The 22,213-nt window shown below is 47.8% G+C and overlaps 1 protein-coding gene across 1 annotated transcript in view; it reads right to left on the bottom strand.

Moving 5' to 3' along the window:
• FRK (fyn related Src family tyrosine kinase) overlaps positions 1-22,213 on the bottom strand; it is a 97,067-nt gene that overhangs the window by 13,202 nt on the left and 61,652 nt on the right. The window contains exons 3-4 of the mRNA XM_041752799.1: positions 4,148-4,311; positions 2,391-2,559 (exon numbers count right to left, since the gene is read on the bottom strand). Coding sequence (XP_041608733.1) covers positions 2,391-2,559; positions 4,148-4,311 — 333 coding nt within the window. The remainder of the gene's footprint in view (positions 1-2,390; positions 2,560-4,147; positions 4,312-22,213) is intronic.

Raw genomic sequence — 22,213 nt, 5'->3', positions numbered from 1 at the left:
TAGATCTTGGAAACTAGCCCTTTATCTGATACGTCATTTGCAAATCTCTTCTCCCATCTGTAGGTTGTCTTCGACGTGGATGGATCTGGAGGGTATGATGCTGAGTGAAGTGAGTCAATCGGAGAAGGACAAACATTATATGGTCTCACTCATTTGTGCAATATAAAAAATAGTAAAAGGGAATAAAGGGGAAAGGAGAAAAAATGTGTGGGAAATATCAGAAAGGGAAACAGAACAAGAAAGACTCCTGACTCTGGGAAACGAACTAGGGGTGGTGGAAGGGGAGGAGGGCGGGGGGACGGGGTGACAGGCACTGAGGGGGGCACTTGACAGGATGAGCACTGGGTGTTATGCTATATGTGGGCAAACTGAACGCCAATAAAAAATAAATTTATAATTAAAGAACTCACATTGACTCAATTTGTCCTCACAGAACCCTGTGAAGTAGGAACTACTAAAATTCCCACTTCCAGATGACAAGATTCGAAAGATTAATAGATTGTCCAATGTCACAGAGGCCAGAGCCACGGCTGAACTCAGGTCTATCTTATGCCAGACCCTTGGCTCCTACTGTGACACCACAGGGGCCCAGACCTTCTCACTTCAGGGCCCCTTCACTGTCTCAGTAACTTTCTCCATGATGCCCCTAAGCCAACATCTAACAGTCCTATTGATTCCTTGGTTAAACCAAAGCTACTTTAAAAGTACTTGTGTCCTAACAACTTAATATCCATTTTAAAATGTAATCTAGATAAATCAAGAGAAAAAATAATTTTTATTTCATCCTTAACCGCAATTACTAAGAGATACATGCATCTATGGGGCCCAGGACAATCTCTCAAGTCTTGGGAACAGATAGACCGTTGCCACCCTCAGCTCCTGTTCCAGGCTGATTTTTGCATGGGTCTTGGCGTGTGATCCCAGTCGGCACCCAAAACCCATTTTCGCGAAGATAGGACAGCAGCAAAAGGAATGTAACATGATCTAATACCGAACTGTGTGCTATTCAAGCTGTTGACCCCAAAACTTTTAAATATACTGAGGCATCCCCGTAAATTCCCCGTGCGGCCCCAACGTGCCTCGGCACACAGTTTGGGAACCATGGTGCTACCCCAGCCGCCACCCGGCGATACCGGGACGCTCGCTTCCTGCCACTGGGAGAACTTCTAAACCTTAGGAATTCCGGGTTAGGGAAAGCGTGAAGGTCCCCGAGAGAACCATATTCTAGCCTCCGGGTATTACTCCCGCCTGTGTTATCCGACGAAGATGTGAGGCGGCTACAGTAGTGTCGCACTTTCATAAAACGTCACTTCCCTGGGGTGGTGCCACAGTGCTGGACGGGAGTTCAAATGCCGGCTCTGCCACCGACCGACCTTACGACAATAATAACAGCAATAAGAAAAATTAAAATAAGAACAATTTTTCCTGGTCACTTACTATGAACCAGACGTTATTCAAAGCATTTGCACTAATGACCTGATTTAATCTTCATAATAATCCAGTTAGGTTGGCCTTGTTTCTACCCTCTTTTTTGCAAATGATAAAGCTGAGGCATAGAGTAGTTTAAAACTTTGTTCCAAAAAAAAAACACTTTGTTCCAGCTCATATTACTAGTAAGTCTTAGGAAAGTCACTTGATTTTTTTCTAAATTTTCTTATCCTGCTTTTAAATTAGAAGGGCTAATGGCGAGCTGAATAAATATGATTTTAGCGTCTTTTTAATTTCCATGATAGGAAAAAGGAGATGGAAGAAAAAAAATCGTTCCTACATTTCCAAACATGAGGGCTTTTAGGTGGACCATTTTACCTTTCAGCCATAAACAGTTAGTACTTAACAAAATTGTTTCTCCCTGAAGATCTCCAAGGTTCCATTGATTTAAGTATTTTCAGTAAAGTCGGTATTTTTAACAAAGGTAAGAAAAAATGGGAAGAGGGATAATTCTAACTCTAGAGAAGAGATGCTTGGTGGAAATCTTGCACTGGGGATACTTTAAGCCTTCGCTGATGGCAGGCTCATGCTCTTGCCCTTACGATCATGTTATGCGGACGCCTGCGTGGCTCGGTGGCTGAGTATCGGCCTTTGGCTCAGGTCATCATCCCGTGGTCCTCGATTCGAGTCCCGCATCGGGCTCCTCGCAGGGAGCCTGCTTCTCCCTCTGCCTATGTCTCTGCCTCTCTCTGTGTCTCTCATGAATAAATAAATAAAATCTTTAAAAAATAAATAAATAAAGCATATTATGCTTTATTGTCTCCTGGCCCAGAGAAAGTGACCGCAACATCTGCTTGGTGCGGCATTGACTGTCCTGCGACCCCTTGGACATTTGCCGTGGCAAGGGGAGCTTCTAAACATCAACATCTGACATTTAGCCCTTGACATCCTCATCCTCATACCTGGTTTTAATGTTTTTACTGCTACTGAAGTGGTGTTGTTCCACAGGCCTTCCCACACTTCACCAAACTGGCCAGATCCCAACCGCTTCAGGAGCTGCACGGAGCTGCGGTCTATCTCCCACTGGTCCACGGTTTTATACGACAAATCAAAAGTCACTGGCACTTGTATCTGTTTCACGGAATAATTAGAATAATTATAAGAAAAAAAGATTTGACAATTTTTTTTGGTTGAAAATAATAGTCTGGGCACTTTTTAAAAAGATGCCATTTTTAAAAACCAAAACCTTGTACATTCTATTCTAATTGCTTTAAAATGGGAAGCAATGATGTCCATCTGGCCCACCCTACACCCAATGCCACCCTCCCACGGGCCTGGCACGATTTTCCTGTCTTCCTGCCTAGCTAAATCCTCCCAGTTTTAAGGCCCATTTGAAGTTCCACCTCCTTCGCAATGACTTCCCAAATCCTTTGGCCTACAGCATTTACCATATGTAGCATATATTTTTGCACATTTAAATTTTTCATCTTGTTTCAAATTCATTTATTCATTTGTCCATTCATTCGTGTACTTGTTAATTTAGTAAGTACCATGTTTTTCAAACACCAGCAAGATGCCATTCTGTAAACAAAACGAGACCCCGGCCCTCCCTAGAGTTCATAGTCTAGTTCACTATCTACCGTCAGGGATTATCTTAGCTCCTCCGCCAAATCATCAGCATGTTGAGTACACAGAGGGTGAACGCTTCTTTGTGAACACTTTGCCCCCCCACCAGAATTCAACAGTATTGGCTAAACTGAGTATTTTTTAAGCCACATCTTTGCATCAGGTAAGCTATTCTTAGCATGAGCTTACATATTCTTGTGGGGTCATGCCCATACCACCCAACACGCACATACTCATACCAAAACTTGCAGGCTCACTCGGCAAGACTTAAGTCAGTGAATTCCCTACATACTGGACAAAATTCTTCAGCTTCTACTTGTCCATAAAATTTTGGTCAGACGTTACCAGGAGCCCTTCGCTCATCATCCAGACATAAAGCACAGGGTACGGGAGGCCCGAACCCTGATGAGGAGCTGAGGTTCTGCCCCACGACAGTGTAAGGCCATCACCTAACTTTAAATAAGTCTGGGTAAAACAAGCAACAACCGAATAATGATAGATGTGGATAAATCCTATAAATGTTTTTTGACCTGGTCAAACGATTAGAACAGGTAGTTAAGTGGTACCTCTACGCATGCATCTCAACCAGGTAGAGTCTAATAATTTCACATTAATATTCTTGAATACAGATCTACATGAGAATTATCTGTGGGCACTTTTTTCTCCCTCCACCCATCTCAGTTAGTGCTCCAGGGGCAGGATACCAGACTAACCCTGTCTCTAGTGAGTGCCTTGGGGCAAAGGTTGGCAAATTGTTTCTGAAAAGAATGAGATAGTAAATATTTCAGTTTCTTTGTGGGCCATGAGGTTTCTGATGCAACTGTGACACTCTGCTTGTACAGAGAAAAATCGAAGATAATTTGTAAATGAACAAGCACTAAGCTTATGTTCCAATAAATAAAATTAAAATTAAAAAATTTTTAAAATTTAAAAATTAAGTGTGCGGCCGTATCAGCTCGTAGGCCACAGTTTGCCTATCTGTGCCTCAGGTGATCGAATGACCTTTTTTTCCCTGAACAGAAAGATCTCATGACTCCAGTATCTGAAGGAAAGAAGTTAACTTCAAAAGGGACACAGCTTGAAAGCATTTCACCTTTAAACATGGTTTTCCCAGCTGGACACACAGGCCGTCGCTCGTCTTGGTGTAGTGGCTCACAAACTCATTCAGCGTTGGAAACGTTCTTTTCTGGCTAAGGAAAAACTCCCCTTCGTCCAGTCTTCTGATTCTGTAGTGCTTCACAACCCTTTCGTCTAAAACTGGAACCCAAAATAAGTCCTGTTAATAATACACTTCTTGCCAAAGCCAAGCAGATTTACTTATTTTGTGGTCATGGTTTTAATGCATGAAACGAAATTTTCCTAAGTCCCACTTGTTTCGCAAATTGGTTTCAGAGAAGACTTCAGGAAGCTTAAATAGCAGAATCAAAAGGGAAAAGAATTGGGAAATCACATTTTATTTTTTATTTAGTTTTTAATTTTATCTATTTATTCCTGAGAGACACAGAGAGAGAGAGGCAGAGACGCAGGCAGAGGGAGAAGCAGGCTCCATGCAGGGAGCCCGACGCGGGACTCGATCCCGGGACTCCAGGATCACACCCTGGGCCGAAGCGCTAAACCGCTGGGCCCCCCGGGTTGCCCTGGGAAATCACATTTTAAAGGAAATATAAAAATAAAGGAGTGAGGTCATCACTAAAAAAAAAAAGCGAGGCTTGGAGGCCTATTGGACTTGATTAAAACAAGCCATTAAACTGACTCTCACTCTAGGGGCGCCTGTTTGGCTCAGGCGACTCTTGATCTTAGGGTTGTGAGTTCCAGCCCCACAGTGGGCATTGAGCTCACTTAAAAAAAAAAAATTTTGACTCTATGCTACTAGCAATGCAAAGAAGGAAACGTTATCCGTCTCAGGAACACCGTAGGATGAGATGACACAGGTTGTTTGGAAACCGTTCAGCTGTACCTGGGACAGAGACCATGGAGAACTGTGTCCCAGGAGATGCCCCAGCGCGGACGCTGAGCTGGGCGGCAGCAGCGCCCTCAGGACTCCGGGCAACACTGAGCGCCTCTGCGGGCGGCGAGACGCGGGCTCACACCGTCCCAGCACGACGCCAGCAGCGAGCCCCAGGGCCCACACGGTGCAGCCACAGCGAACGGCATAGACGCCCACCCGGTTTCAGACCCCCTGACGCGGGCTGGACGTTGGCCGCGGTTGCCTGGCACCAGCCTCCCCCCTCGGGCAGCAGCTCCCCAACGCTGCTCCCTTAAGAGCGCGTGGCCCAGAGGTGCGGGGCCAGCCCTGAGCCAAGCTACGGCGCCCAGAGCACGAGGACTCGATCCCGGGGCTCGTGCCACGAGGCTCTGGGAGGACAGGAAGGCGCCTGCTGTTCCGGTGGCCGTTTTGTCTCCGTGTCTGCCACGGCTGGGAGCTGGGGCCACCGGCGAAACCTCGCTGCCGGGCAGGGAGACGCTTTGCCGAGCAGCCGTCTCCTCGGCGTGGAAGGTGAAGCCTGGCCCCGGAGCCCCAAGCTTCGCTTCTCGGCTGCAAGAATCACCGAGTCACCTTTTTCACTTAAGCTAGTGTGAAGGGCGTGGGAGGTGCTGTTAAAAGCACTTGCAGGGATCCCTGGGGGGCTCGGCGGTGTGGCGCCCGCCTTCGGCCCAGGTCGTGACCCCGGGGTCCCGGGATCGAGTCCCGCGTCAGCTCCCCATGTGGAGCCTGCTTCTCCCTCTGCCTCTCTCTCTCTCTCTCTCTCTCGCTCTTTCTGTGTGTGTGTCTCTCATGAATGAATAAATAAATAAAATCTTTAAAAAAAGGCACTTGCATTTGAATACTGACTAACGCACTTCATAAGCTGCTCTTTCATTTAGCAAAGTTACTGGTAAGAACTGAGCGGCATTTACCAGGCGTACAGATTATTCTGAATTCCTTGCTGACTACAGAAACTTGGGCTCCAATAACCCCTCAACCTGGAGCGGTGTCCTCAAAAAGGAAAGAAGACTGAGTAGAGGACAGCTCAGCCCCGGCCTGGAGGTCTACTGAGGGCGCGCTGATGGCTGGGACAAGGTTTTCCTTACAAAATAATCCGCGCGTGTCACAACAGCTAAAGTAAAAAAAAAAAAAAAAAAAAAGCAGACGATACCAAGTGCTGCCAGGGAAGCAGAGTAACTGGAACCCTCATACACAGACGACGGAAGTGTGATTTTCACGGTCGTTTTAGAAAACTGTCATGATCAAAAGTTGAACATGATCATTCCTATAGTACAGCAATTCCACTCCAGCGCATATAACCAACAAAATGTGTGATATGTGCGTCAAAACACATGGACAAGAACGCTTTTAGCAGCAGCGTCTGTAAGGGTCTAAATCGGGGAACGATCCAAATGTCCATGAACTTGTAGGAGAGACTAAGAAACTGTTGTGTGCTTGTCCAGGGAATACCATACAGGTTTGTAAATAAACAAACTATAAATGCATCGACATGAATGAATCTCACAAACATTACTTAAAACTATTGTTTAAAAACTAGCAGAACGACTGATATTCGGAGTCAGACTGGCAGGTCAGTAGGATTCTTTTTCCTGACTGGATGCTGGTTTAGGTGGGTACATCCACCTTCCGAATGTTCATCAAACCAAACCCTTACAAATCGTGTACTTTTATTACATATGTCCCATATCAGTTTAAAAGAATTTTTTTAGGGGCTCCTGGGTGGCTCAGTAGGTTAGGCACCTGCCTTCAGCTCAGGTCATGACCCTGGGGTCAAGCCCCACATTGGGCTCCCTGCTCAGCGGGGAGCCTGCTTCTCCATCTCCCGGTGCCCCTCCCCCTGTATGTGCTCTTTCTCTCAAATAAATAAATAAAATATTTTTTAAGAAAACAGAGAACTTCATGAGAGACCCCTAACTCTGGTGTGGAAAGGGAGGTGGGCAGGGGGGTGGGGGTGACTGGGTGACGGGCACTGAGGGGGGCACTTGGCAGGATGAGCACTGGGTGTTTTGCTCTATGTTGCAAATTGAACTCCAATAATAAATAAATAAATAAATAAATAAATAAATAAATAAGAAAAAAACAGAGAACTTCAAAAAAAACTTTAATGTTCTCTAAATTACAAAAAAGGTAAATATGTGAAGTGATGACTATGTTAATTAACTCAGTGGGAGTAATCCTTTCACAAAGTATATGTATAACAAATCGTCACATTGTACCCTTTAAATATCTTATAATGCTCTCCTTGTTTCTCAATAAAACTGAAAAAGAGTCACATCATCTGCATACAGAAAAACATTTTAGTTTTTTATAGTACAGAGGGTGGGAGTATATATGGATTCTCTAAAAGCCATATAAGCTTTTAAATAAATAAATAAATAAATAAATAAATAATAAATAAATAAATAAAAATTTTATTTATTTATTCATGAGAGACCCAGAGAGGCAGAGACACAGGCGGAGGGAGAAGCAGGCTCCCTGCAGGGAGCCCGACACGGTCTCGATCCCAGGACCCTGGGGTCATGACCTGAGCCCGAGGCACACGCTCCACCCCTAAGCCACCCAGGCGTCCCACCATATAAGTTACTTAAATTACAATTTTTGAAGTATCTGCAACACACTCTTGGACTCCCTGGTCTGTCAAGTTACCATTCCCACTGCCCTTGACTCCTGGAACAATGTTAGTTGCCCTGTATGATCATCACCAAATGGAAGGGTTTTACCAGGATGTAGAGCTAAGCTCATAACAACTCCTATATATGGATTAAAAGTCTAGCAAAAAGATCAAGGAGGATTGTCAACAATATTAGCCCAATTCATTTCTCCACAAAGTAAAAAAAATATTAGAAGTAGAAACGTAGCTAAATAGAACGTATACCTGCAATTTATATGTATATGATTGGCCTGGGAATTCAAGCTTTGCCATTTATCAAACAGAAAAGTGCGTAGGTTATAGCTGAGATGTCTAGCAAGCCAATAGGGTCATAATTAGAAATGACTGGAAGCAATAAAAAAAATTCCCCTCTTTTAAACAAGATGAACAATACCTGGTTTCAACCTGAAGTGGACTGTGTGGAAATTAGACATAAGCAGGAATTCCTTTTTTGATGTGTCACAAAAGATCTAAAGATTTCCAAGCTAGAGACTAAAATCAATAAACGACTGAAGGGTTAAAGTACTCCCTGTGATTTTCTTAATAAGGGATGCAAATCACAATGATTGATATGGCTTTGGCAATTGTTATTGATTATAAAGAAAGCCTAAATAAATGTTTGCCAACTCTGGCAAGGTTTCAAGTCTCAACTGTAAAAACCAATACTTTGCAATACACTTAGAGTTCTCAGGCACAATAAAAGTAATTCTGTTTAATAGAAAAAGCAATAGATTGGGACCCCTGGGTGGCTCAGCGGTAGAGCGTCTGCCTTTGGCCCAGGGCGTGACCCTGGGGTCCCCGAATCGAGTCCTACGTCGGGCTCCCTGCAGGGAGCCTGCTTCTCCCTCTGCCTGTGTCTCTGCCTCTCTCTCTCTCTCTCTCTGGGTCTCTCATGAATAAATAAATAAAATCTTTAAAAAAGAAAAAGCAATAGATCAGGAAATGCAAGACCCAGGTTACAATTTAACTTGTATATATGACCAAAAACACATCAATCTCACCTGGCCTCAGTTTCCCCATCCTTAAAATAAAAGAGCAGGCTTTAAGAAATCTGCAAATTTCCAATCATTTCCACCTTAGTAATCAACCATTTCTGATGGCTGTTGCTTTCTCTCCCTGAATTCCCTTTACTCGTTGCAGTCCTTTCAAAATGTAATTCTTACCTCAGAGCCTTGAACGCACCACTTGGATGCTCTTCCTACAAATCTCGTCGCCCTAGCCAGGCCCCTTCCTTGCGGGTCTCAGTTTAAATTCTCAGAACCACCCTTCTCCACCCACCCTGTGGAACGCACCTCTCCCCACCCAGCTCCCTCCTATCACCCCATTTAATTGTGAAAGTAGGGCAGCCCCAGGGGCCCAGCGGTTTAGTGCCACCTTCAGCCCGGGGTGTGATCCTGGAGACCCGGGATCAAGTCCCACGTCGGGCTCCCTGCATGGAGCCTGCCTCTCCCTCTGCCTGTGTCTCTGCCTCTCTCTCTCTCTCTGTCATGAATAAATAAAATCTTAAAATAATAATAATAATAATAATAATAATAATAATAATAGTGAATGTAGTGATCTCAGTAGAGGTAGCTCCCTGATGGCAGGGGCTCTGCTATTTTGAGCCAATATCTAATCGGAGCTCGGCACAGAGTTAACAAATAACATCAGCATTTGCTAAATGCATGGACGACGATTCACCAGCTCTTGAATTTGAAGTGAAATATAAGCTTCTGATGTCTGCTGCACAATTAAATAGGTAATTATGCAAATATTTCAAGATAAACTTCCCTGGAATTTTACTTTTAAAGGTGGAATTTTACTTTTAAAGGGAGGAAAACACTCTTCGCCCCAGAATATAAATACTATTAGAGGAACAGTCATTCAAATTTGTATCTATTTTTTATGTTTCTGCAGCATACCTAACCCAGATATAACTATTCCATCTCTGACAGCCCAGGTATTTATCTGACTGGAAGACTGTACGTATGTGTCCATCCATCCATCCATCCATCCATCTATAACGTACAAATTAGACCACAGAAGCTACATCGAGGAAATTCAATACCTTTTAATCAGGGTGAAGGCACTTTTAATATTATATCCTTGAGTAATCAAGTCCAAAATATATGATTGTCTTTTAAAAGTGGTTTTAATCCGTTAGTAGTGAGTCCAGACATTTGCGAGTGGTCATTCCTGATAAAGATTGAAATCCGGGGGTCTCAGAATTAGGGAGAGATGAATTTTTCTCTATTCCTTTTCTGGCTCACTGTGATCTTTGTGATTGAGCCAAACCTATTGCAAATTCTACGGACTATCGGTGAATGATCATGTTTGTGCCATTGTCACCGTCAGTGACGGAGCTCAGACTAGTTAAGCATTCTAGTAGTTCATCTGCAAAAACCATAAGGCTAACTATAAAATATAATGGGACCATTCATCAACAAACTCAGGAGCGTCATGATTGAATGGATTTAGCCAGAAGGCCAGGCATCCCGAGCTTACATCTTGACTCTTATTTATGCCGTTTGACCTGGGGGAAAATGTTTCACCCGTCAACAGATTAATCTACCAGAACATGTCCAAGAATTAGGATGTATTGCAGAGGTGTAGGTGAGCATGAAGGAGGAGGACGACGTGGGTTTGTTGAACGTTGAAAGAATTCAACTGCGTCTTCTCATGAACTTCTGTGAGGGCCGAGGCACAGGGCGCGCGGTGACGCAGCCACCTTCACACCCAGGGCAACTAAATCGGGGGGAATCCGTGCCATGGGGATGGCATCTCCCACTTGCAGCCCTCTTTGCCAGGCTCCAGTGCTTCCCTAAGTGGCTGATGGCAGATCGAGAAGTCCCGCTTTCTTACTCAGCTTTCTCCTAACTTTATATTCTCCTCACCTGGGATTGTCCCTGACGGTAGGAGAGGGTGTGTCTGACGCTACACAAAGCAGTGCTGTGAGTTTTCGCCTAAAAGCGCTTCCCAGGAGCTCTGTCCCCCTTGCACCACACCGCTAACGTCTTAGTTACCTGCTAAATAAATCAGTACGAACTGCAAGATATCCCAAAATTAGATCTGTACAAGACAGAACCTCCAGAAGTGGACTTCAGGATACAACAAGAGCATTGAAGCTAGAGACTGTGTCTGCAAGACACGGAGACAAGCTGGTAGCTCCAGTGAAAAATATCGGCGAAAAGAGCAGTCTGGCGTTTTATAGATAAACAAATGGTTGATTGAGCGGATTTTCATTTTTCAGCTCATCTTCTGGCATCATCTGGGCAGAGCCTCATTCCTCCTGACTGATAATAATCTGTTCCCGTCCTGAGTAAAACACTACGGCTTAGATGATCGAACAACAGATTGAAAATCAAGAACTCGCTGCCCTAATCTTATTCCACCAGTGATTTGTTCTTTGACCTTAGGCAAGGAATTTCATTTCAGTTTCCTTATCTAGAAAATGAGAATAATGATCTTATCTCTATACCCCCACAGGGATAGTTTGAGTGTCATTATTCACAAAGGATGATAGATACACCTAAATGTGCAATGTCTGAGTGCTGTGTCAGAACATCAGCATTATCGAATCGCTTTGTCAACCAAAAGGAGCCACTTTCAAAGTAAAATTTCCCACTCTGCACAACAATGGCCACCAAAGGCACTAAGTGACGAAATTGCTATTAATTCGGTGAGAGAGAGCTCTTGCGCTTGGAAACTCCCCTTTATTAGTAGTCTTCATTCAAAACTATTACGAATGGGATCCCTGGGTGGCGCAGCGGTTTGGCGCCTGCCTTTGGCCCAGGGCGCGATCCTGGAGACCCGGGATCAAATCCCACGTCGGGCTCCCGGTGCATGGAGCCTGCTTCTCCCTCTGCCTGTGTCTGCCCCTCTCTCTCTCTCTGTGACTATCATAAATAAATAAAAATTAAAAAAAAAAGAAAAAAAAACAAAAACAAAACTATTACGAAGACAGCCGTGGCTATCAGAAATCATGCTACGGCTGCTCTATACCAATAAGCAAATAACACTTAATTGAGCTATTATATTGTATCTCCACTAAAACAGAATTCAAGGGGATCCCGGGGTGGCTCAGCGGTTTAGCACCTGCTGTCGGCCCAGGGCGTGATCCTGGAGTCCCGGGATCGAGTCCCACGTGGGGCTCCCGGCATGGAGCCTGCTTCTCCCTCTGCCTGTGTCTCTGCCTCTCTCTCTCTATGTCTATCATGAATAAATAAATAAAATCTTTAAAAATATATATGTAGAATAAAACAGAATTCAAGACACACACTCACTTTACACTCTATATTGTTCTACAGCAGATAGAGTAGGATCCCAACATGAATAGTTTGGAAAGGAGAAAGTACATCTGTCTTAAAATATTAAAGCAGTATCATGGGGAAAAGTTGTTACCTCCTTATCTGGGGAAAAAAACCGCACACAACACAACCAAAGGGAACGAGCAACTATTTTTATGCATCCATCTCAACTAGTGGATCCTTAAGGACATACGCCTTGGACGTTGGTCAGTACCTCTATTAAACTGAAAGGCTAAGTGAAGAGCAATTAAGAGAGAATGTTCTCATTCGTTGACGTAAGAAAACTTACTAAAAATACTGTTTGAGGACATATGCAATCACTAGTGACCTTTATAAGTTAAAGATGGCACCATCAGTCACCCTGACACACAAAAATCGACGGTCTCTTCCGTCGTAGCCCAGAAATCATGAGCCTGAACCATATACTAAGTACTTATGACGTTTTTGAGAACCACGTTGGTCTTACCCTCAAGACCCCTACGGCCTGACTCTTTCCAAAAGTAAGCAACGCTCCTTCAAAGCTGGCTCTTACAGCCTCAGAACAGCATGTCAATTGTATCGTTTATACATAAGTTAAATCTTAAGAAGATGAATATCTCAGGGCACCTGGCTGGCTCAGTCGGTGGAACATGCGGCTCTTGATCTCAGGGCGGTGAGTTCGAGCCCCTCACTGGGTGTAGAGCCCACATTCACACACACACACTAAAAAGAAAAGAAAATGAGCATCTCTTTAATTAATAATGCGTAATTGTCACACTGAATATTTTTCCAGATAACTGGGAAGTATCTCCTGCAGTTTCCCATGAAAACGGCATTTGCATCATCTAATATTGCAGAGAAAGTCTCCAGGAAACAAGCTGACTCTTTATTCCTCTCGGGACTCTAACATCTCACTCAGTATTATATCTGCAATAAATCACCAGGAATTTACATGCTTGAATTATATTATCTCAGTTTCCTACAGAAAATCTTTCACCGGGCTGAGATTTAATGTGACATGAGAGTCAGTGCTTCCACTTTTCAGAAGTTACCCTAAGGAAATAACCCAAATACTGACATGCATTTATTCCGCTACATGCATGCTTTGTTCCAGAAAGACTCAAAGGCTTGCATAAATTATCAAAATGGAAGAAAACCTAGAGTAAGTGACTAAAGGAAGGAGGACAAAAGGATGCTACTCCAGGAGCAAGGCCGGCAGGCTTTGCATTCGGATCCAGGGTTGCTGGTTGCTCGCGGAAGATGGGGCTCTCTGCATTCCTGGCAGCTCGGGCCTTGAGGGAAATCCAGCCAGTCACCTGATTCCCTGAAGAGTCGGAACATCAGCTGTGACTCAAAACCAAAACCAAACCAGACAAAAAAAAAAAACACTATTCCTGGAATTGAAATGAGAGAGAAATTTCTCACGTACATAGGTCCTCGTCCAGAAAACACAGAACATGGAAAAAAGAAAGAAAACACGGAAAACGTAACGGGTGCCACAGCAGCAGCCTTCTGAACACAATCACACCGACACGTCGTGAAAGGCTGGTCCTCATCGCGTCCACTACTGGAGGCCCCTTCCCAGCATGACGTTCAGTAGCAGCATTTACGTGGGAAACTCAACGCAGCTCATCATCCAGAATAGGAAAAGCAATACGCAAAAAGGACGGCACCGCAGCGGGTTTATGGCGCCAGGTGACTGCTAAATCGCGGCACATCTCAAAGTGGAGAGTTAGAAGTATGATCGTGAAATCATGGAGCACAAGAAGAGACATCAGGTGCGAAGGAAATGAGAGGGACACAAAGTTAAGAGAACAGTGTAACTGGGGTCACGAGGCTGCACCGGGCGGCTCCCCCACCCCGGGGCCCGCGGCCGCGCGGGGAGCCCAGCTGAGCTTCCCCGGGAAAACCGCGCTGGCACAGGGGCGAAGAGGACCCCATCGGCCGACACGAAGAGATCGAAGAGATCGGCAGGTCTGTGGGCATTTTCCTCCCTCTGTTTTCCAGCCCCGCGGCGATAAAGGTAGAGGGACTTTAAAGCAAGAACAAATACGTAATGTTCAGGCTTTTTTAGAGAAGCAGTGCACGCCTGGGGTCCACACGTTCCTCGCAAGGCTGTCTATGCCGATACTGGGTATTCTTTTTTTAAAGATTTTTTTATTTATTTATTCCTGAGAGCCACAGAGAGAGGCAGAGACGCAGGCAGAGGGAGAAGCAGGCTCCATGCAGGGAGCCCAATGCGGGACTCGATCCCAGGACCCCGGGGTCATGCCCCAGGCCAAAGAGCTCCCCCCCCCCGGGGGGGCTGCCCCTGATACTTGGCATTTTCTTTGTACAAAGACCCCCAGGAACTCATTTCTTTTTGAACTTGATGCTTAAAATCAGACAGAAGCATCTCCTCCCGCGTAAGCCAGTGACAGGCCGCACGAGCTTCCCCGCTTGCCTTACCCGCCCGGGAATCTGCGGCGAAGCTGATTTCTAAACTGCGGTAATTATCTCCCATTAGAAGCTCAGCAAAATCTATTTCTCTGTTCTTTTTCATTGATTTTTGTCCTTCTTTATGTCCCGTCGTAGTTGACACCGTGTCTCAGCGCCGCAAGCCAACCTAAAACCTCCTGTCCGAGTGAGCAAACACATGCACACGTGAGATGATGAGGAAAAGGTGCACCCGCTGCCCGTCAGGCCCTGGGGACGAGCTGCCCATCAACGGGAGAGGCTGGCCCGGGGGCCTGTCCGTGGAAGGGCTGAGGCTGCTTTTCAGACTGTAGAAGGCGCCTCGGGAAGAACAACACGAGAGCAGACAGTCTGCACGCGCTCCCCGTCTTATCAGCAAAAAGAGGCGGCGACGTGTGAACAAGAAGAAATTTTAAGGGTGACTTAGTCTCACTCCCTCCCCTTTACTGGTGGGGGAAGAAAAAACCCAAAACCCCGAGTTCTGGAGCCCTGAGCCGTCTGCAGGGCTGGGAGCCAAGTGTAGCCACCTGCGGGGACAGCGAGCGACGGCGGGAACCGCGAAACCTCCCACCGCTGATTTCGCGATTCCTGGTCTGTTTGTTTTAACCAAGTAGTTATTTACTGATTCCTCAGGAGAATGTTTTAGATCTCGAAGCTTTCCGGACAGCATCTTTCTTTTCCCTCCTTGCAAAAAAAATAAAAATAAAAAAACGAACTCCGTTGAAAGTGCCAGGAAGCTTTCCGCGTGCTGGGGGCTCCGGACCCGGCTCCTCGCCGTCCCCACCCAGGGACCAGCGGACACGTTACATGGAGCCAGCTCGGAAGTCGCTGCCGAGAGTAATTAATGAGAATTAAAATACCTTGAAATCAATCTTTATCTTCTTGCGAAACACAAAGGAGCTTCTCGCGTCTTAGCAAATTGGTTTTCATCGCAGGCTATCGTGTCCTTCCACTTGTTCCCTTGTTCTTACACACGCGTGACGGCGATTGGTGATTTGCTCACGATTCACGCACATTTCCAAGAGGCGGTAGCTCTCGTTCCTGGAACCTTCTTCGAGTTGAATGAGGACACGTGCCAGGAGCCACGTCCTGCTGTTTGCTTCAGAGAAGCGCTTGCTGACGACCGCGAGGCTCTGGCGCTGGCACGTCGCCCGTCGCTGCTCAGCGCACACCTCACCGAAGACACGGGCCGCACCGGGAGGCGGCCGAGCACCCTCCTGAGGGCTCACCGGCTCCGGGGCGCAGAGGTGAACCGCGTGAGCACTCAGCATCATCCGTCTCCTCCCCCCAGAAAAAGTTCAAAGCTCGTGCTCCAGTGCAAGGTGGCCCAACTGCAAGGTGCTCCGGCCTTCTGTGCAAAAGGCCGCCATCCCCGAGCACAACGACAGCATGTGGCTGGACCGTCCTGGGCACCTCCGGGCAGCTGTCCCCATGCACGACAACAGCATGTGGCTGGACCGTCCTGGGTGCCTCCGTGGGCTGCGCCCTCAGTGCTTCTCCAGGTAACGGCTCCTTTAATCCCGCCAGCACCCAGGGACAGATGCCATCTTCCGGATGTCACAGGGGAGAAACCCAAGTGTACGGGGAGATCAAGTAACTGGGCCATGGGGCAAAGCAGGGAAACCCGTGTGGCGATTGGAACGCAGGTGACGACACTCGGAAGGGCTCCTCTTGTGCCAAGTGGCCCCCGCGCCAGCTGTCCCCGCGGGCTGGCCGGGAAGCATCCAGGCCGCCGGAGAAGGCGCTCCCAGCCCTGGAAGCAGACGAACCTGTGCACTCTGGCGACGAGGACGGTGCCGGCGAGCCGGGAAGGGTCCCCCGCGGGCGGCTCGGGCCCGGCCTCCTGGAAACGCCGCCTCAGTCCCCCTGCGACCCGCTGCTCCCGGGCCGCTGTGACCCGGGCCATCGCCCCACCGTCACGACCACCGTGAGCCCGGCCCTCTGCGGCGCTGCCCCCACTCTTGCCTTCCAGGAGCCCAGGCCCTCGACGGGCCAAGGCCAAATCTCAACCCACATCGGGCTGGGGGACTGTACCTCGGGGACCGGCACTGCCGTCCTAAAGCCCCGGCCCGCTGACCACAGGTTGGCTGGGGTCCCCGGCTTCCTCCCACCTCTGGCCCCCCCCTCAGGCTGGGCAGCAGGCCTGCCCCGAGTCCTCGCCGCCGCCTGGGAGGAGCCCCTGGCTGCCGTCTCCTGGCCCCGTCGCGGCCCCCGTGCCGGTCACCCGAGGCCTCTCGCCAACCTAAATCTGCACCAGCTTTCTCCTTCTGAGAGCTCCCCGGTGTCCCCTTGCCTCGGTTCAGAAGCCTCGAGACCGTTCTCCGCTGCCCCTACCCGCGAGGCTTAGGCGCTCAGGTGTAGGGCCCCGAACGCACTCGCTGCGTCCCGTCCTGCGGGCCCTCCAGGCAGCCCCACCGCGCCCCTCCCCTTACCTGTTAGAGACAAGCTCATTACAAGGCCCGGCCCAGGCACCTCCTCCCCCGTGCGGCCCCCGCCCAAGCGAGCAGCCCACGGCGTCCTCCGGGCCTCGGGCACCCCGACCCGAGCTACCGAACTCCTTCCACGGTGCCGCCCCCATAAAGGGTGGGGAGCAAGTTCCCACCCCCTCAGAGGCCCTTCTAGCTGGACCAAGAATCCAACTGACATGAGACACATTAACAGGAGAAAAATCAACGTGAACGGAGCCCCCGTGCGGGGAATTCACGGGGACGTGGGAACTCCAAAGGCAGCCAAGCTACGTGAGGTCTCTATGTCGTCCCGACTACAGAGAAGCGGGGCCGGGGGGGGGGGGGGGGGGGGGGGTCTGGGATTTCAGAGGAAGGAAATGTACGTCACGGGGTGATGGGAAGAGCAGGTGTTTAGTACTTAGGCGTTTGCCCTGCCGTACAGGTGGGTCACTCCGATAGAAAGCATTTTGCTAATGACTCGTATTCTGGAAAAGCCCTAATTTAGATTCTTCTTTGGGCTTAAGAGTTTCTCCTGAGCCCCCAAGGCCTCAAGTGCCTCCAGCTCAAAGTAATCCATACGCCAACGTGGCACACGGTTGGGGGGGTGGGGAGCCTGTCCCGAACCCTTTCAATATTCACTGTGTGCCTCCTGCACTGGATTTTGAACCCTCTGATTGCCTTCGTTTATATAAGGCGTGTCCATGAATCATTCTTTCTTGGTCTTTGCCGTGGCTTCCAACAGGTGTAACACCCTTGCCCACCTCACTGACTCGGGATGTGGCTGGGGGGGGGCGGTGAGTGGGGGCAAACACAGCCTATGGCACCTCCCAGCAGAAGCTTTGAGCCTGGCTGCACCCCCCCCCGCCCCCGCTCTTCACCCCGAGAGCACCTTACCCGGGACAGCCACTGCGGCTCCCTCGGCCCCAGGCCCGGAGAGGAAGAGACGAGGAGCTAGGCCCAGGCCGGCCGCGCGGACAGAGCCTCGCCAAGCACCACCAACCAACACCCTCGTGCGGAGGACTAAACCACTCAATTTTAGGGGCAAAAACTGACTACCAGAGGGCATGTTAAAGAAAGCAGCGTGATTTCTGAGTAATATTTAAAAGACGTCAAAAGACCCAATTCAGACGGTGGCTGCCCCTTGCTCACAGCTCCGTGTGTCACCGTGGGTGAGTGACTTACCCCACGGGACCTCCAATCCCCTCCGTCGTTAAAGGAGTGTTGTGGCCAGATGACCTGAAAGTCCTTTTCGGTTCAAATTCTTTAATTCCACTATGCTAGCCAGGCGCCGTGCGGAAATAAATGCAGTCGTCGCAACGTTTGAATGCGGCGGAGAAAAACTATGATTTCCACTTTCGGAGAGAGCGAACTGAGAGGCAACCTCAACAGATGAAACCTGAAGACTCTGGGGGTTCCGGAACCACGGCAGGTCGTACCCGTTTGCACGCGATGATGATACGTGGGCTTGATAGCTGAGAGTCTGCTCTGGGCTCTGGGGCTCCCTCCCACCCCGACGGCAACTCCACCACCGGACCTAACCCGTGGTTTTTACCACCTGAAGTACCAAAGCGAACAAAACAAAATGCCAAAAATGCACCACAAATTTCCCAGAGAAAAGAACAAAACCAGCAGCATCTTAGGTCCATCCCACACTGCAAATAGCACGTCCCCCCCCCCCCCGCCCCCGTCAGGCCACGACCGCAAGCTCCCACGATGGGCCCAATGGTCTGAAGGCTCATTACTGCTCGGGTTTGATGCTAATGACAACAAATATATCAAATATCCTTGCTTTTTGCCAAGCAATGCCCTAAGTCCCTTCTCTGTATTATAGAAACTCATCTAATCCAAAGATCACCACTCAGGGGTGGACATTATATATTTTTTTAGGATTTCAATTTATTTATTTGAGAGAGAAAGAGAGCATGGAGGAGGGGTGGAAGGAGAAGCAGGCTCCCCGCTGGGCAGGGGGCCCAATGCGGGACTCGAACCCAGGACCTCAGGATCACAGCCCGAGCCAAAGGCCGATGCTTCACTGACTGAGCCACCCAGGGGCTCCCAGTAGATACCATATTTTTAAGATTTATTTATTTATTCATGATAGAGAGAGAGAGAGAGAGAGAGAGAGAGAGAGGCAGAGGGAGAAGCAGGCTCCATGCAGGCAGCCCGACACAGGACTCGATCCCGGGACTCCAGGATCACGCCCTGGGCCGAAGGCAGGTGCCAAACCGCTGCGCCACCCAGGGACCCCCTATGCCATTTTTAATTTTCATTTTGCTGAAGAGGGAACCGAGGCACAGAGAGGCTGAGTGATTTGCCCCAAGCCACACCATGAAAGGGGAAGAATCCAAACCCAATCAGGCTACAAGGCTCACAGTCATAGACCATAGCACCTGCAAGGCGAGCGTCCAGCCGGAGCACGGAGGCCCTCGCCCTCCCAGCCTAGATATTTGTAGCATTAAATTCAGCTCCCAGACTTCTTTCAAATTGCCGGCATAAGAAAGAAATTCTCATTTCTACTCCAACCCATCGTTACCCTGCATAGTCCAGCGACGTGTTTTCCTTGATTTCAGCTATTTGCTTACTCTCGTAGAAACCAGAGTAACAGGGTAAATATATTGATGTCTTTCCTGTGTGAGTGTGTCTTCACACATAAGAGATACACCAAAAATGATGCTTTACTAAAATCATACAAAAATAGGAATATGATGTCTGTTTTTCTCCTTTTATGCTTTCTGCCTCCTCCATAGTTTACTTCTGGCAAAACATTTGTAAACGCTTCTGAAGGTGACAAGGGGCTAGCCCTGCAAAGAGAAGGGATTTAAAGAAAGTTCCTGTCCTGCTAACACAGATAGGAAAATAAATTTAGTGCCTGCCGTGCACGGGCTCTGGAGACTACAGTACTTTCTCAGATCGCAGCTCCTGTGCCGAGGTTTCTAATGACTTAATGCAAAGCATGTTTCTGAAATGCATTAGGAATGACTTCGTGATGGATGTGAAGCCGATAAATAGTCACAAAGCAGCTAATATGCATGTATCATTTTAAAGACACAGTTTAAAATCAGAGCTACTAATTTATTACGTTGGACTGTATTTATTCCGTTCGCTCCTCACACCATGAACACACTCTGTGTAGCTCCCACCACATAGTACGTAGATACCTGAATCATTAAAAAAAATTAAAAGATTTTTTTTAATGTATTTACTTGACAAAAGAGAGAGAGAGAGCATCAGCGGGGGCGGGGGGGGGAGAGGAAGGAGGGAGAGAAGCAGATCCCCCTGAGCAGGGAGCCCAACGTGGGGCTCGAACCCAGGACCCCGGGGTCCCGACCTGAGCCCAAGGCAGACGCTTCACCGACTGAGTCCCCCGGGCACCCCAAGGAAATCTGTACCTCCGTCAATTCTTTGACATTAATAAAGTAAAATTACTGTCAGTCGGATGTGTTTTCATTTACAGCACAGGCGCTCTCTTAAGGTTGAAACGTGCTTTTACCCAAAACCCGATGTTCTACGTTCTTCCCCTTCCTGTAAGTTACTGGGTCGTGACCCCTAGAAACAGAAACTCCCTGGATTGTCTCCGTCACAGCTTGTTGTTTCCTGTGGCGCCGCGAGAGGGAGCAAAGCCCCGGAGCAAGGGCCCTGCACCTGCACCTGCACCTGCGCCTGCGCCTGTGCCTGCACCTGTGTCTGCACCTGCTGCGGCTGCGGGAGCCCTGCTCCAGGAGCCAGCAGAGCCTTAGGGCTAAAATAAGGCAGACCTGACATCCGGCATCAGAGATGACATCACTGTGTATAAATACCACGTGGACTCTGCTGAAAGCTTAATTCTACGGGGCTTTTTCAATTTTTTTTCAATTTTTTTCGATTTTTTGTCAACTTTTTTTTTGCCATTCAAAAGTAACTAAAAGAAATTGAGGGACCCCCTAGGTAGCTCAGGGGGTAAGCATCTACCTTCGCCCAGGGCGTGACCCTGGGGTCCCGGGATCGAGTCCCACTTCGGGCTCCCTGAATGGAGCCTGCTTCTCCCTCTGCCTGTGTCTCTGCCTCTCTCTCTCTCTCTCTCTCTCTCTCTGTCTCTCATGAATAAATAAATAAAATCTTTTTTAAAAAGAAATTGATTAGATGCTTAAGACTCAGGCAGCCTTGAAATGCAAACATCTAATTAGTCATTATTTCCCTGAAGTATAAACTGGACGAGAATGCCCAGGACCAGTGGAAAAGAGGAAGAATTAGAAGGCCTGTGGGTCACTGACTCATTTCCAGAGCCAAGATTAATTTCCTGTTCGATCCATGCCTTCTCAGATGTTCTTCCCTTTTGCCTCCTCTGTCTTCCACTGCTCAACTTTTCTTTTAATCTTTCTCCTTTCTCCCAGTTTGAGATAATTAAGTTTATATGTTACCTGGGCTCAAGGTCTAGAGAGACCCGAGTTCAAATCTCAGCTCTGACACTGTCCTGCTATTCAAAAATAAAACTCATGTTGGATTTCTCATGATCACATTAATCATAGCTAGTACTGCCTTGATAGCCATTCAAGCACCGGTAGTAATGGATGAATAATTTACACATCTCTACTTTGTCCAAGTATTCAAAATAATTCCCTTTTTTTTTGAAGATTTTATTTATTTGAGAGAGAGAGTGCAAGTGGGTGGAGGAACAGAGGAAGACGGAGAAGCAGACTCCCCGTTGAGCATGGAGCCTGATGCAGGACTCGATCCAGGACCCTGAACTGAGTCCCCACGTGCCCCATAATTCCCATTTTTTAAAACATATTTTATTTATTTATTCATGAGAGATACAGAGAGAGAGAGAGAGAGAGAGAGAGGCAGAGACACAGGCAGAGGAAGAAGCAGGCTCCATGCAGGGACCCCGACATGGGACTCAATCCCGGGACTTGAGGATCACACGAAGGCAGACGCTAAACCACTAAGCCACCCAGATGTTCCCATAATTCCCATTTTAATCTAAGGAGCATCATCTGATTTTTGTCAAAGTAAGAAAGGTTCTTAACAATGGCCATTATCTGAACAAAAACAAATTAATTTTGTGCCCACTATTTTCCATTTACTTCCACTCACTATTAGGTAGTGTTGACTGTTGTCTCATTTCCCTGTAATGTCCTCCCTTATTAATCCAGGAAATCATTGTTCTCTTCTGGGGATCCCTGGGTGGCTCAGTGGTGGAGCATCTGCCTTCGGTCCAGGTCATGACCCCGCTGTCCTGGGATCGAGTCCCGTGTTGGGCTCCCTACATGGAGCCTGCTTCTCCCTCTGCCTGTGTCTCTGCCTGTCTGCCTCTGTTTCTCATGAATAGATAAATAAAATCTTTAAAAATAATAATAATAATTGCTCTCTGGGCTCT

The sequence above is a fragment of the Vulpes lagopus genome, chromosome 1 (assembly GCF_018345385.1).
Source record: "Vulpes lagopus strain Blue_001 chromosome 1, ASM1834538v1, whole genome shotgun sequence".
Lineage (NCBI taxonomy): Eukaryota > Metazoa > Chordata > Mammalia > Carnivora > Canidae > Vulpes > Vulpes lagopus.
This window is presented reverse-complemented; position numbering and strand designations above follow the sequence as displayed.